Raw genomic sequence first — 15,603 nt, forward strand, 5'->3', positions numbered from 1 at the left:
TTTTAAGTGTGTACCACCATACCTTCCATACACCACTTTCTATCCCACCACATATGGCTGTCACAATCCTAGCCAAGCTTCAAAACTGCTTTTGGGCTTTGCTTCTTCCAAAAACATTTTCTAATGCTCAGGGTCCTCTTACCTTCCCCAAGTGATCCATTTACCTGCTTTGAATCACTAACAATTTGCACAAAGCTCTCTTAGAAAGCAAGGACTGAGTGGGCATGGTGGCACATCCCAGCATTTGTGAGGTTGAGACAGGAAGATTGCAGTTCAAGGACAGCCTCAGCTACTTAGAGAGGTCCTTTGCAAATAAAGAATAAAAAAAAAATAGGGCTGGGGATGTAGTGCGGAGGTAAAATGCCCCTGGGTTCCATCCCCAGTACCGCCCAAAAAAAAAAGTATATTAACTAAGATGAAATTATAATATTACTATAAAATACATCTTCTGCTAAATCTAAATAATTCCATTCTTTTCATAGCATACTCGAGATACTCTAAATAATATAGTGGGTTTGGGAGACACATTGAAAGAAATAATGTTGATTTTAGAGAAATCAGTGATGTTGTAAATAGACTTAATCCTTTTTTATAATTTGCAAGAGCTCTCTAATCCTCTTAAGCATCCTATGAGGTATTTGTATTCATCTAAATGAAAAAAGTGAAGCAAAAAAAAGATTCATTAATTTCTTATATAATTAAAATTCAACTCCAGATTTGTCCAACATTTGCATATAATTTTTACTATAAAGAAAATTTCTAATGTTTCCTTGTGAAAACTAGCAGAACACCCATTTTTTTTTTTCTTTTAGGCAGGTTTTGGGGATGAAACCCAGGGGCATTTGACCTCCGAGCTACCCCCTCTGCCCTAATTTTTTTTTATTCTTTATTTTGAAACAGGGTTTCACTAAGTTGCAGAGGGCCTCACTAAGTAGCTGAGGCTGTCCGCAAACCATGATCCTCCGGTCTCAACACCCATTTCCTTTTTGAAGTAATTTGTACATGATAGTATTAAAGCTTTATTTAGTATCCTATACATGTAATATTTCCTCCATTTTAAACTCAGAAAAATGAATCTCAGAAGAATCAAATAAATTAGAATCCCTCAGCTTGCAAATTGTGAAGCCAAAATTTGAATCTAGATCTGATAAAAACTCATTTATCCAGTCCTTTACTGCCTTCCTAAAACTTTCATATCTAAAAATATGTGTATGTTTAAACATTCAGAACAGTGGATTTTAGGCCGGGTGTGGTGGCGCATGCTTATAATCCCCGCGCTTGGGAGGCAGAGACAGGAGGATTGCGCAGGTTCGAAGCCAGCCATGCGTGCTGGCTTAGGAGACCCTATTTCCAAAATAAAAATGTAAAAATAGGTCTGGGAGTGTAGCCGGGAGGTAGAAGGGCTTCCAGGAACCCCAGTACCACAAAAAAAAAAAAAAAAAAGAACAGTGGATTTCAACCTCAGCGCTTGTCTAGAGAATTCTTTGTTGCATTGTGGAATGTTCAGCAGCATCCTTGGTCTCTTCCTACCAGATACCCCTAACACTCTTACCCCACATTTGTTACAACCAACATTTTCTCCAAGATGTAGTCAAATGTTGCCTGATGGGGCAAAATCACCCCTGATTGAGAACTTATGATTTATAAAAATGGTGCATTCTTTATAGAGTACCCTTTACTTTTATGTAAGAGCCTCTACCTTTGAAATGAAGCTGATGACAGTCAAGGATAGCTTGAGTGCTATTTTCCTGTTTCTAATCTGAATCCAAGTAAATCTGTAGAGCTTATTTTGAGAGTAACTAATGCTTACCAGTTAGCCTTATAATGGGAGCCAGGCATGGTGGCACATGTTTGTAATCCCAGTACTTGGGAGTCTGAAACAGGAGAATTGCAGGTTCACAGCCAGCCTCAGCAACTTAGCAAGGCTGTCTGCAACTTAGTGAGGTCCTGTGTCAAAATTTTAAAAGAAAATAGAAGCCAGGCATGGTGGCACACGCCTATAATCCCAGTTCTTGGAGGCTGAGACAGGAGGATTGCAGGTTCAAGGCCAATCTCAACAAATTAGCAAGACTCTGTTAAAAATAAAAATAAAGTAGTGCTGGTGGTATAGTTCATAGGTAAAATGCCTCTGGGTTCAATCCATGTACATATATACCAAAAAACAAACAAATATATATATGGCTCAGAGGTAGAATGCCTCTGTGTTCACTCCCCCCTCAAAAAAAGGATACAAATCCTGACTTGGTTACACTTTGTGTGATTATAGCATTTTCATTTTATGACAAAAAATTTTTATATAGGTGACAGAGAAATCATATAATTTAACAGTATAATCTGATGAGAATTAATGATTTATACTTAGCAAGTTATAATTGTTACAAAAGTATTTTCTATTTATTGATTATAGTTATAGATTAAAAGAAGTAAAATAAGATTTTAACGTATATAGCAAATTTAGATAAACCATATTCCTTGGTGTGGGGAGGAGAGAAATTTTCACTCATAGTAAGTGGATTACTACTATCTGATCCAGGTCAGTAGCAATTTAACTATGCAAGAATCTACTCTTTTTCAGAACTGTATAATACTACTGCTATTATTTATTCACATAAGTAAATTACTGGTGATTATTTTTATATAACCCTCATTGCATCATCCTGAGAAGGTTTTGTTGAGTATTTTTAATAAGTTACAATAAGTATCCCATTCATCACTTCATTAGTTTGGCTTTTGGATATTAAATTCATAATTTTGTTTCTAAACTCATTTGGCCCACAGGTGGAAATGGTGTATTCATTGTTGTCAATGCTTGGTACTCATGATAAGGATGATATGTCGCGAACTTTGCTAGCTATGTCTAGCTCCCAAGACAGCTGTATATCCATGCGACAGTCTGGATGTCTTCCTCTCCTCATCCAGCTTTTACATGGCAATGACAAAGACTCTGTATTGTTGGGAAATTCCCGGGGCAGTAAAGAGGCTCGGGCCAGGGCCAGTGCAGCACTCCACAACATCATTCACTCACAGCCTGATGACAAGAGAGGCAGGCGTGAAATCCGAGTCCTTCATCTTTTGGAACAGATTCGCGCTTACTGTGAAACCTGTTGGGAGTGGCAGGAAGCCCACGAACAAGGCATGGACCAGGATAAAAATCCAAGTATGTTCTCTATACTATACATCATAGTGCATGTTTGAAAGCAAATGTGAAAGTTTTAGATTAGAAAACTTTTTTTTTAGCTCATACGTTGTCTTTATAAATGGAGAAGGGAATTCTTCTAGCAGCTAACTATGTTGTTAACATAGTTTAAGGCTTAAATCTATATTTCCCTAGGAAAAAATGAAGGAAAATGATATGTGCACTATTATTTAGACACCAAATGTAAGGAAATTTGCAGTTAAAGCTTACAGCTAGAAAGAACTTGAGCAACTGTGAGTTGTCCTCTTTCATTCCATAGATGAAGCTCAGAAAGTAATTTCACAAATTCCTCCCGTTGCTAGTGACCAAGCCATAATCTTTTACATTTGCATATCATTCTATTCAGTGGACACACTATATCTGTTGTGCTATTTGATCCTCACTACAACCTTGTGACTAGAAGGGAAGGTATTATCATCTCCACTTTAAGATGAAGAATTGAGCCAGGCATGGTGGTGCACTCTTGTAACCCCAGTTCTTGGGAGGCTGAGACAGGAGAATCACAGGTTCACAGCCAGCCTCAGCTGCTTAGTGAGGCCCTCTGCAGCTTAGAGCCTGTTTCAAAATAAAAGAATAAAAAAAGTAAGATGCCTTGGGTTCTATACACAACACACACACACACACACACACACACACACACACACACACACACACGTGAAAAACCTGAGGCCCAGAGTTACCTGTGGCCTCCTAGCTAGTAAGTAGTGGAGCCAGGAACACAGGCCAAGCCAAGTGTGCTCAGTGCTCTTCTGCTGCACCATCTTGCTCTAGACAGTAGGCCCCAGTGTCTCATGGTAAGAAGCCACTCAGCTCTTTGCTTGGGAAGAGACCCTTGGCCACAAGCCTCTCTCCCTCAGGAGCAAGGAATATAGGAATTTGGTCCCTTGTGACATAGCTTCATTCCTGTGACAAGGAATCAGTAGCAGTAAGTATATATGGTAAGGCCTTTCTTTCTCCCAGTAAGAACATACACACACACACACACACACACACACACACACACACACACACACACACCCCAAGTAGATGATTGTGTTGCATGAAGCTATTGATTTGGGAAGCAAAAAAGAGGTGATTGTGAAAACATGACTTAGGAAGCCATAGATTTTTTTCTAAGCTTAGATGTAAAGATTAAAATCTTAAAATTGATTTTTTTTTTTAATTTGTGGTACTGGAGTGGAACCCAGCGGCTTTCTACCTCCAGGCTCTACTCCCAGACCTATTTTATACTTTCTTTGGAAACAGAGTCTCACTATGTTGCTGAGAGCCTCACTCAGTAGCTGAGGCTGGCTTTGAACCTGTGCGATCCTCCTGTCTCAGCCTCCCAAGCGCTGGGATTACAAGCCTGCGCCACCATGCCCAGCTTTTCTTCTTTTTTTTTTTTTTTTTAACGGCAATGAAGTTTGAAATCAGAGGCATTCTGACACCAAGCTATAACCCAGCCCTACTTTATTTTTAAACAGGGTCTTGCTAAGTTGCCAAAACTGTCCTTGAACCTGTAGTCCTCCTATATCAGTCTCCCAAGTACTTAGGATTAGAGGCACATGCCACCACACCTGGCTAAAGCCTAAAAAATTTTAAGAAAGAAGCAAGCTAGGCATGGTGGCACACACAGGTAATCCTTATACTTGTGAGGCTAAGACAGAAGGATTGCAGATTCTAGATCAGCCTGAGCAACATAGCAAGACTCAGCAACCTACTGAGACCCTGTGTCCAAACAAAATTAAAAGGGCTGGAAGTTCAAAGGTAGAACACCCCTGGGCTTAATCTTAACCCAGTACCACAAAAATAAAAGAAAAAGATGATCTTTCATATCTGCTTCTTCTAGGGATGAGGAAAACTTGAAAGATACTTTATTGGGAGAACATTGCCTTTCTGGATTGACTCGTTGGCTATCCACACTTATTAAATGTTCACCTTTTTTTATTATTAATGTGGTACTAGGTCATTTTGCCTCTGAGATGTATACCCCACTGCTTTTTATTTTGAAATGGAGCTTCACTGAGTTATCATGTGCTAGCCTTAAACTTAGATTATTCAGAAAAAATACTTTTGAGAAACCATGTCAAATAATGATTTTTGTGCCAGGTGTGAAACACACATATAATCCTGGTACTTGTGAAGCTGAGACAGAAGGATTGCAGGATTAAAGACAGCCTCAGCAACCTAGTGAGACTCTGTTTCATAACAAAAAATAAAGCAGGGTGTGGTGGTACACGCTTTTAACCCTAGTACTTGGGAGGCTGAGACAGGAGAATCACTCAGGTCCAAAGCCAGCCTCAGCTACTTAGGCCCTCATCAATTTAGTGAGACTCTGTTTCCAAATAAAATATAAAATAGGTCTGGGAGTATAACCCAGAAGTAGAAGGCCCCTGGGTTCTATCCCAGTACCGATGGATGGATGGATGGATGGATGGATGGATGGGATGTAGTTCAGAGGTAAAATGCCTCTGGATTTAATCCCCAGTAACACACACACACACACACACACACACACACACACACACACACACACACTAGTAACAATGAGTTTTGAAACCTCATATTAAGTGTGTAGGTATATTTCCTTGGACACCTTTTTCTTTAAAAATTTTTACTATCTAGTGTATATAGTAAATTTTCTCTACTAAGTAACATTCGTACACAATCCTGTGCTTTTAACCCATACTCATGACAATAATTTAGATTATAAACAAAATTAAACAGTTTATACCTAAATATACTTATGCTCTTATATAGCCAACATAATTTAAAATTTTTAGATAGGAGCTGGACATGTTAATGCACACCTGTAATCCCATTACTTTGGAGGCTAAGACAGGAAGATTGCAGGTTCAAGGATAGCCTCAGCAACTCTGTGAGAGCCTCAGCAATGTAGTAAGACTCTGTTTCAAGATTAAAAATAAACAAAAAGGGCTGGAGGTGTAGCCCAGAGGTAGGATGCCCCTGGGTTCAATCACTGTTGCAAAAAGTTTATATACATGAATTATAGCGTGAACATACAAAAGACTTAACAGACTTGACCAAGGGCAGATGAATGAGAAGCATTTTATTGAACCAAGAAAAGTCCTTTACTCGTTTTCCATTTCATCTTTGTAGAATTTATTCATCCATTCAGCAAAAATTTGTTCATCTCCTAAACTTCTATATGTTAGGAATATATTAGTGATCCCTGTAGATACTTACAGTATAATTAACATCATCACTTTTCAAGTGGCAAAACATGGTTGTCAATTTTATTTTTCAGTGCCAGCTCCTGTTGAACATCAGATCTGTCCTGCTGTATGTGTACTCATGAAACTCTCATTTGATGAAGAGCATAGACATGCAATGAATGAGCTTGGTAAGATAAAAATATTTCCTAATGCCATAGACAAGTACTAATAGACTTTTTTAGAAAGTATAGTAAATGAAGACATTTAATCATTGATGATTTGAGATATAAGTCCACTAACTCTTACCAGCTGCTTCCTCCTTGTAGCAAAACTATACCCTGTTTTCCATGGGAGAAAGGGTCCTGAATCACAGAAACTGCTACCCTATTATAAACCAATTTGAATTTTCAAAAATCTTAGTCCAAGACTGAAGAAAATTACCAAATGCACCACTCCTTGTCCCTGTTGCCAAGGTAGATCTTGTATGATAGTCAGTGTAGAGGGTAACTTGAATTATTTTGAAGTATAGCGCTATATCATTGTCCTTAAAATCTGTCAGTCACTTTTTATGAACACCAGAATTATTAAGCATTTCATTTATCTTCATGTTTATTGGTATTTTACTGCATTTTAATCAAAAGTAGCACAGAACTGGTTAATATAGAAAAACATTATGCTCTTAATTTGTTAGAAACATTTCATTAATTTTGGAACAGTTACTACTTTAGGTATGTGTTATCTTGCACTCTAAACCTTATATAACCTGCATTTATGCACCCCACTTTCATGTAACGGTTTTTCTTTGATTTCTAGGTTTATTTTGAGCATGTGGTATTTATAAATTGCATCATGCTGAGCCATCTCATGTGAACTGGATTTTTCTAGTCGTGCCACAAGCAAGCACCACACCCTGAGTTTCCATCTTAGTGTAGCCGTGCCCCTGCCTTTTGCTGTTTATGTTGCATTACATTCCAGCCCTACTTTATATTCCTGCCACCTTCATCATTGTCGTTCATCATTTATCTTCAGTGTGATTAAAGTTATGAGTATCTTAAACACAGAGAACCTGCACAGCCAAAAGCGAGTGTCCTCTCCTTCAGAGTCATCACTGTGGGAGGCACTGTTGAGATTTCAGGCCTGCCCTCCAGCCATGCTTTTCTTCCCACAAACCCACCTGATTCTCTTTCCTCCCCCAGTGTCCTATAGAATCTTAGTTATTCTTATGAGTTCTCTCCTCCTCAATACAATCTCAGCATTTGTGAAGTTTTTAAAGCTTTTTAAAAATGCTAATAATAATGAGAAAGGGATAAAATTAATAAACAGAAAACTAATCCAATTTTAAGATATCCCAGAGGTTTTTCTATAAATGTTCCTGTGTTCCAATGAACTAGACTAGGACTGACACTTTAATCATCTGAATTTCAAGATATATCTAGACTCAGTATTTGTTCCTCTTCCTTCTTCAGGTAGGAAGGCTACCCGGGGCATTTCATCACAGGAGCTAGGGCAGGGGCTTTCAGGTGAGGAGCAGGCTGGGGCCTCTGGGGGTGTGACTGCTGGGGATATAGCCACAGGGTGTTACCTTCCTCTCACTTCCTAGTCTCCAAATTTGCACTGGGACAAAAGGAGGATTAAGGTTTGTGAATTGGGGGGGAGATAGTGTAATACAGCACAGGTATCTGGCAGTAAAGAATAAGGAAGAAATAAGTCCTACTTAGATGAAGGGAAATGCTTAATCCCAGTCAGTTGGGACTGTTATCTGTACATACACAAAAATCAGCTATCACAATTATTAATGTTTATACCTACTAGTAGCAGAAGTTTTAGACTATAATATATTTGTTAATTCCCAAATCTATCCCAGAAACTGTAAACACTAGAATTTTTCAATAAGTGAGATACAGGCCTAGCTTCTAAGAAACTTATGACTTATTTGCATTAGTGTCTCACAAAATTTCTAGGCACTTGTGGAACCATATAGATTATCTGACCCCATAGCAAACAGGAAAGGGACTAGGAATCATATTTAACAAGCAGCCCATGTGATACTTATGATCAGGAAGCTTTGTGGAACATTGAACTATAGAATATTGATATTGAGCCCCTGTTACTTATTTTTAGAATGGGGAATTTATGCTAATGGTGGCTATCTAAGCCAAATAAAACAAAAATAACATACTTTTAAGAATTTAACATCATCACTTTATTATCTTTGTAACTAAGAGTCTAAGGAAGTTCTATTGAATGTTACCTGAGACAATTGGTCCTCCATTTTCTGTAAGGGTATGAGAAACCATATTGGATAATAAATAGGTCCATCTAGACCACTAGACACCAAGTCACCAAGAAAAAATATAGAAGGACATACTCATTACCTTTAAATGTCCTAGTTTTTCTTAGGGCAAACCAAATTTTTATTCTCTCAATCATAAATTTGCATTTTAATGAATCCATTTATAGTTTTCACTTATGAGTTATATCTTTGCCTCAAATGTCACGGGACTCATTTCTTCTTATTTGCCTGAAATTACAAAGGGTTTCCTCTTATCTGATATTCCAAATATTACTGAATGCTTTTTTTTTTTCATTAGCTATGTTCTTCATGCTTTTGTTGACATCTATCATATCCTTCTTAACTCTTTCTTTTTGGAATCAAGTCCAAAGATTTTTAGTTTTCCCATATAATACTCAACTCTGACAATTTAATGCCTTCTTAAAACCTTAGCTAGATATATTTTATCTTTCCTAAGAAAGTTTTCTAGATATTGCTACACCAGGCAGGACTTTATACAGAAAAAAAAACCTGTAGTTTTATTTCAGTATTGATACTCTGCTACTGATAATTCATTTGGGGGAATCTCAGTTATTGAGCTACAGTCTTCAGGTCTTCAGTGACTCCAGTGATCCTAGGTCAAAATTGTCAGTTTATTGCACTGATTCCTCCCCCATTACCCAAGCATAAAATAGTGGTATTCCTTGAAACATTGCCTTGGGCTCTTTCTCTGTCCCTCTGCAATAACATCCTCTCAAGACTTCAGCTACCTTGTGAGGGTTAGTGTTTAGTTAGTAGCTTTCAGATTCACATCTCAGTCTAAGTCCAGATACTGCTTATCTGACATCTTCCTTTAGGTGGTGTTTCAGACTCTTCTAATTCAGCTGTCAAAAAGTAAATTTGTTACCTCTCCTCTCCCCAAATCACTGTCTCTTCCAGGATTCTTCTTGACATTCTAATCAATCCAGTTGCTAAAGCCAGAATCTTTAAGAAGTAATCATGGACTCCATCTTTATCCCCTGTATCTAGTAACTGAATGCTTTAACCCCACGTCCTAAATATGTCTCAAGTCAGTGTTTTTCTTTTCTCCTTCATCATTGCCTCTTCTGTTCTGTAGTATTTCATCTTCTTTCCTTGCTTCTAATCATAAGCCATTCTGCACAATGAAGGAATAGAAGTCTATTTAGAATATACATGTACTTATTCTTACCTCTGCCTAATTTTTTTTTTTTTTATACTGGAGTTCCTGGAAGCCCTTCTACCTCCAGGCTACACTCCCAGACCTATTTTATATTTTTTTATTTGGAAACAGGATCTCTTAAGCCAGCATGGCTGGCTTTGAACCTGCGCAATCCTCCTGTCTCTGCCTTCCAAGCGCAGGGATTACAAGTGTGTGCCACCATGCCCAGCCCGAAAATTTTTAAGATGACACAAAGTCTTATGTGATCTAGTATTCACCCATTTTTGTAGCCCCTGCTGTGTCTTCTTGCTGCTTTATATTTCATGCCTGGGGCCTTTGCACATGCTCTTTCTCATCCTTACCAAACTGTTGTTAGATATTCATTCATCCTAAAAGGCTCATCTTAGATATTTCAAAGCCTTTCTCTTGGGACCTCCCTTTACCCCAGGTCTAGGTTAAGTTCATTTGTTAACCTTAACCCTGTGTTTGAAACACAGCTTAGTTGGTTTGTTTGTTTTTTGTTTTTTTTAAGTCTTCACTCTAGGCTATAAGCTCCATAAAGACCATGACTAGTTTTGGTTCATTGACTGTATATTTTTCCACTATCACAGGTAAATGGAAGAATATAAACCTAAATATGAAGCCGTGCATGGCAATTATGGCACGCTTGTAATCCCAGCATTTGGGAAGCTGATACAGGAGGATTGCGGTTCAAGGACAACCTCAACTATTTAGTGAGGCCCTTTGCAATTCAGTGAGACCCTGTTTCAAAAATAGAGAATAAAAAATAGGGCTGGAAGTATAGCTCGGAGGTAGAATGCCCCTGGGTTCCATCCCTAGTACCAAAAAAAACCTAAATATGGTTTGGATTTTTTTTAAACAAATTAGTTTTCACTTACCAATAGTTAAAAATCATCTGTCATTTCTCTTAGCCATGAATATCTGCATAAATCTTCTTATAGTTAGGACTGGGCTTTTTTAGTCCTCTGACTGGAATTCTGAACCCGAGATAAAACTTGGTTTTGCTAACTTGTATATTTCTCTGTAAGCTAATCCAGATCATTTATAAACCTTTAATGTATTGGACTTCTTTCAGGTTAATGATCTGTTTAGACACAGTGTCCTGGAATTATATATCTATAGTAATCTTTTTTCTGTGTTAGCCACTTCTCTGTAACAGTATCCCAAGTCCCATGATAATGCTTGGTGATGAATGACGTTTTCAGTAGCTCCATATCATTTTTAAACTTTCTTTTGTTCATCCCTACCATTTTGCTTCACTTTTTCCCTCTTCCTTTGTTGTGTTTGCCTTCCTCTCCCCGTTCTCCTCCTTGCCTTCTTAGCATTGACCACTGTGGGCATTGTTGAGCCTACCTGGTGGTAAGAATCAGGGAGAAAGAAAATACTAAATCCTAGTATAGTTCATATTTGATACTATCAAAAAAAAGTAAGAATTGAAAAATACACATACAAGCATTATAGAACTTAGTAAGAAGTTGAACATATAGATAATTATTTTTCAAGAAGAAATAAGCTTTGCTCAATGCAGTTTTATTTAAAAGTTTTATTATTCCTAAGAGTATTTACTTGGCAAATAAAAATAATATTAAAGTAATTACACCACAGTGTGTGACAATGAAGAATGTTTATAAAGCCCTAATAATAAAAATAAAGTTGCCTGTTTATGTTTACAAAAACCTAGTGTTAGAAAACAGCCTACTTCATTGTCAGCAGAGTGTAGTATATAAGCAATAAGTAGAAAATAATATCATTTCACTCAGTAAGGCCAGGGGTTGGAGGGTGGAAGATCTGGCAGAAAATGGAATAGTTACTAGTTGTATCTTATAAATGTGTTAACACAGAAGTCCTTTATAACAGTTTGTGTGGTTTATAATTATTAAGGGAAATTTAGGCCATATATTCTCATTCCTTGATATATTTTTCTAATATTTTAGTTATCAGCCTGATGCTATTTTGTTTTATTTTAGACCATCTTTTTCCTCTTGCCCTTTTTAAATTAGGAGGACTACAGGCCATTGCAGAATTATTGCAAGTGGACTGTGAAATGTATGGGCTTACTAATGACCACTACAGTATTACTTTAAGACGATATGCTGGGATGGCTTTGACAAACTTGACTTTTGGAGATGTAGCAAACAAGGTATGTTTTTATAAGATCTACTTCTTTCCTTCTTTCTTTTATTCTTCCTTCCTTCCTTCCTTCCTTTCTTTCCTTATTTTTTATTTATTTATTTTGGTAGCATTGGGGATTGAACTCAGGAGCATTCCACCCCTGATCTAAACCCCAATCCCTTTTTTATTTTGAAGCAGGATCTCACTAAGTTTCTGAAGCCATGAACCTGTAATACTCCTCTCAGCCTCCTAAGTACTGGGATTACAGGCATGCACCAACACGCCCAGCTCTATTTTTTTTTTTTTACCTTTTTTTTTTTTTTTTTTTTTTTTTTTTTTTTTGGCGTGTCTGGGGATGGAACCCAGGGGCATTCGACCTCTGAGCTACACCCCCTGCCCTATTTTTTATTCTTTATTTTGAAACAGGGTCTCACTAAGTTGCAGAGGGCCTCACAGAGTAGCTGAGGCTGGCTGCGAACCATGATCCTCAGGTCTCAGACTCCCAAATGCTGGGATTGTAATCCCAGAGTGCGCCACCACATCCAGCTCTAAGATCTATTAAGAGAGTCCAGGTTCAGATTGGGTCAAGTTAATTTTTGATACAAACACTTTCACCAATTTTCTTATCACATACCTAATTAAATAATGAATATGTGTCACACCCCCCACATATCCTTACTCATTTGGGGTGTGTTAGTGTGTGTGTGTGCATGTGTGTGTGTATTTTGCTGAAGATTGAATTCAGGGACAGTTTACCTCTGAGTCACACTCCCAGCCCTATCTTATTTTTTATTTTGAAACAGGGTCATACTAATTTGCTGAGGGTGGCCTCAAACCTGCAATCCTCTGTCTCAGCCTTCCAAGTACTGGGATTACAGGCGTATACCACACCTGGCTTGGTTGTCTTATGCCAAAACAAAGGCAAAATCACATCTACAGATGGAACATAATGGTAAATAAAAACATTCTTCCCACAAATAAGAAGAAAAATCTGAAAATCTGATGACCAAGGCTAGTGTTGATGTACATACTGATTCCATCCAGATAAAAGACCTTACTTAAAAACCTTTTGCTTAGCCGGGCATGGTGGCTAATGCTTGTAATCCCAGCATTTGGGAGGCTGAGACAGGAGGAATACAGTTCACGGACAGCCTCAGCTGTTTAGTGAGGCCCTTTGCAACTCAATGAGACCCTGTTTCAAAACAAAAAATAGGGCTGGGAGTGTAGCTCAGAGGTAGAATGCCCCTGGAATCCATCCTCAGTACTGCAAAAAATAAATAAATAAAACCCTTTGCTTAGCCAGGTGTGGTTGTGCATGCCTATAATCCCCAGTAATTGGGAGGCTGAGGCTGGAGGATCACAGGTTGGAGCCAGTCTCAACAACTTAACCTCCCTAGCAAGACCTTGTTTCAAAACGAAAAATAAGGCCAGGTGTGGTGACACAACACTTATAATCCCCGTACTTGGGAGGCTGAGACAGGAGGATCACAGGTTCACAGCCAACCTCAGCTACTTAGACCCTGTTTCAAAATAAAAAACAGGGCCGGGCGTGGTGGCACACACTTGTATCCCAGCATTCCGGAGGCTGAGACCGGAGGATCGTGGTCCACGGACAGCCTCAGCTACTTAGTGAGGCCCTCCCCAACTCAGTGAGACCCTGTTTCAAAATAAAGAATAAAAAATAGGGCAGGGGGTGTAGCTCAGAGGTCAAATACCCCTGGGTTCCATCCCCAAACCCGCAAAAATAACTAAATAAAATAAATAAATAATAGGGCTGGGGGTGTAGCTCAGAGGTAGAATGCCCTTGGATTTAATCCCTAGTACCACAAAATAAAGAAAAAAGTATAGGGGTATAACTCTGAGGTAGAACGTCCCCTGGATTCAATCATCAGTATCACTAAAAAATAAACAAACATTTTGCTTATTATCATTTCTTCACTTTATTTTTTCAATTTGACAAGGGAAGCACAGATAACATAGAATTAGGAGTACATCTCCTTCCTTTATGTAATCTGCATCTTTATTTATTTATTTATTCTTGTGGTACTGGAGATGGAACCAAGGGGCATTTACCTCTCAGTGACACCCCCAGCCCTATTTTTTATTCTTCATTTTGAAACAGGGTCTCACTGAGTTGCAAAGAGCCTCACTAAGTAGCTGAGGCTGTGGCTGTCCTTGAACCGTGATCCTCCTGTCTCAGCCTCCCAAATGCTGGAATTACAAGCCAACGTTACCATGCCTGGCTCTTTATTTTTTTATTTTGAAACAGGGTTTTGCTAAATTGCTGAAGCTAGCCTGGAACTGCGATCCTCCTGTCTCAGCCTCCCAAGTACTGGGATTATAGGTGTGCTGCATGCCTGGAGTATTCCATATCTTCTCTAGGTGAAATATCAGTTAAAATTAAAATGAAACAGTGAATACCAGATTCAAGGGTTTTTTTGTTGTTGTTTTTTTGTTTTGTTTTTTTTTTTGGTGGTACTGGGGTTCCTGGAAGCCCTTCTGCCTCCGGGATACACTCCCACGAGCTACACTCCCAGACCTATTTTTTAATATTTTTATGTGGAAATAGAGTCTCTTAAGCCAGCAAGGCTGGCTCCGAACCAGCGCGATCCTCCTATCTCCACCTCCCAAGCGCGGGGATTACAAGCGTGCGCCACCACGCTCGGCACCAGATTCAAGTTTTAGTAGCCAAAAATAAAGCCCAGCTTCAGATTGCCTTGTTGATGACACTGTTCAATGTCTGACTTTACAGGCTACGCTATGCTCTATGAAAGGCTGCATGAGAGCACTTGTGGCCCAACTGAAATCCGAAAGTGAAGACTTACAGCAGGTACTACTTGGAATTTCAAATGCTGTACTTGGAAATAATGTCCTGATTTATATTAAGCTATGGTTTATATATTAAGCTACACTCCCAGCCCTGTTTTTTCTTTTGTTGTTGTTGTTGTTGTTGTTGTTGTTGTTTTGCAGCACTGGGGATGGAACCCAGGGGCAGTGTGCTATACCCCCATCCTATTTTTTAGTCTTTTTATTTTGTGAAATAGGATCTCACTGAGTTGCGAAGGGCATTGATATGTAGGTGAGGCTGTCCATGAACCATGATCCTCCAGTCTCTGGTTCCCAAATGCTGGGATTACAAGCGTGTACCATCATACCCGACCTAATTTTTATTTTTAAAAAAAGGTCTTACTAAATTGCAGAGGGCCTCACTAAGTTGCTGAGACTGGCTACAAACCTGCAATTCTCCTATCTCAGTATTAGGATTACAAATATGCCACCATGCCTGGCTCTTTAGGAATTTCTTTTGGCACACTAGTAGTGTTTAGAAGGAATTTTTTTTATTGCCAGCAAAGCATACTATTTCAAAATCTAAAGTGCTCCAAAATCTGAAGCTTTGAGTGTCAACATGATGCCACAATTGGAAAATTCCAAATCATGAAACTTTATGCATAAAGTTATATAAACTCATCTTCAAGTTATATGTATAAGATGTGTATGAAAAACAAATATATTTTGTTTTTAGACTTGGGTCCCATGCCCAGGATATCTCATTAATGTATATAAATATTATAAAATCCCCCCAAAATCTGGAACCCACTTCTGGTCCCAAACATTTGGAAAAGGTTTTCTCAACCTCTAATAGATCTCTACTCTTAACCTCTAACAT

At 38.4% G+C, this 15,603-nt stretch overlaps 1 protein-coding gene across 14 annotated transcripts in view; it reads left to right on the top strand.

The window, feature by feature from the left end:
- The window catches only part of APC (APC regulator of WNT signaling pathway), a gene marked incomplete at both ends in the record, with an annotated part of 114,077 nt that overhangs the window by 85,694 nt on the left and 12,780 nt on the right, over positions 1–15,603 (top strand). For 5 of the 14 annotated variants that reach the window (XM_080696157.1, XM_080696160.1, XM_080696156.1 and 2 more), the window contains 4 exons: positions 2,779–3,157; positions 6,444–6,539; positions 11,825–11,964; positions 14,689–14,766. In XM_080696157.1, the coding sequence (XP_080552283.1) occupies positions 2,779–3,157; positions 6,444–6,539; positions 11,825–11,964; positions 14,689–14,766 (693 nt within the window). Of the gene's footprint in view, positions 1–2,778; positions 3,158–6,443; positions 6,540–7,817; positions 7,872–11,824; positions 11,965–14,688; positions 14,767–15,603 lie in introns of all 14 variants that reach the window. The other 9 variants (XM_080696151.1, XM_080696155.1, XM_080696159.1 and 6 more) reach the window with 3 other exon arrangements.

The sequence above is a fragment of the Muscardinus avellanarius genome (genome assembly GCF_963383645.1).
Source record: "Muscardinus avellanarius genome assembly, chromosome: 1".
NCBI lineage: Eukaryota > Metazoa > Chordata > Mammalia > Rodentia > Gliridae > Muscardinus > Muscardinus avellanarius.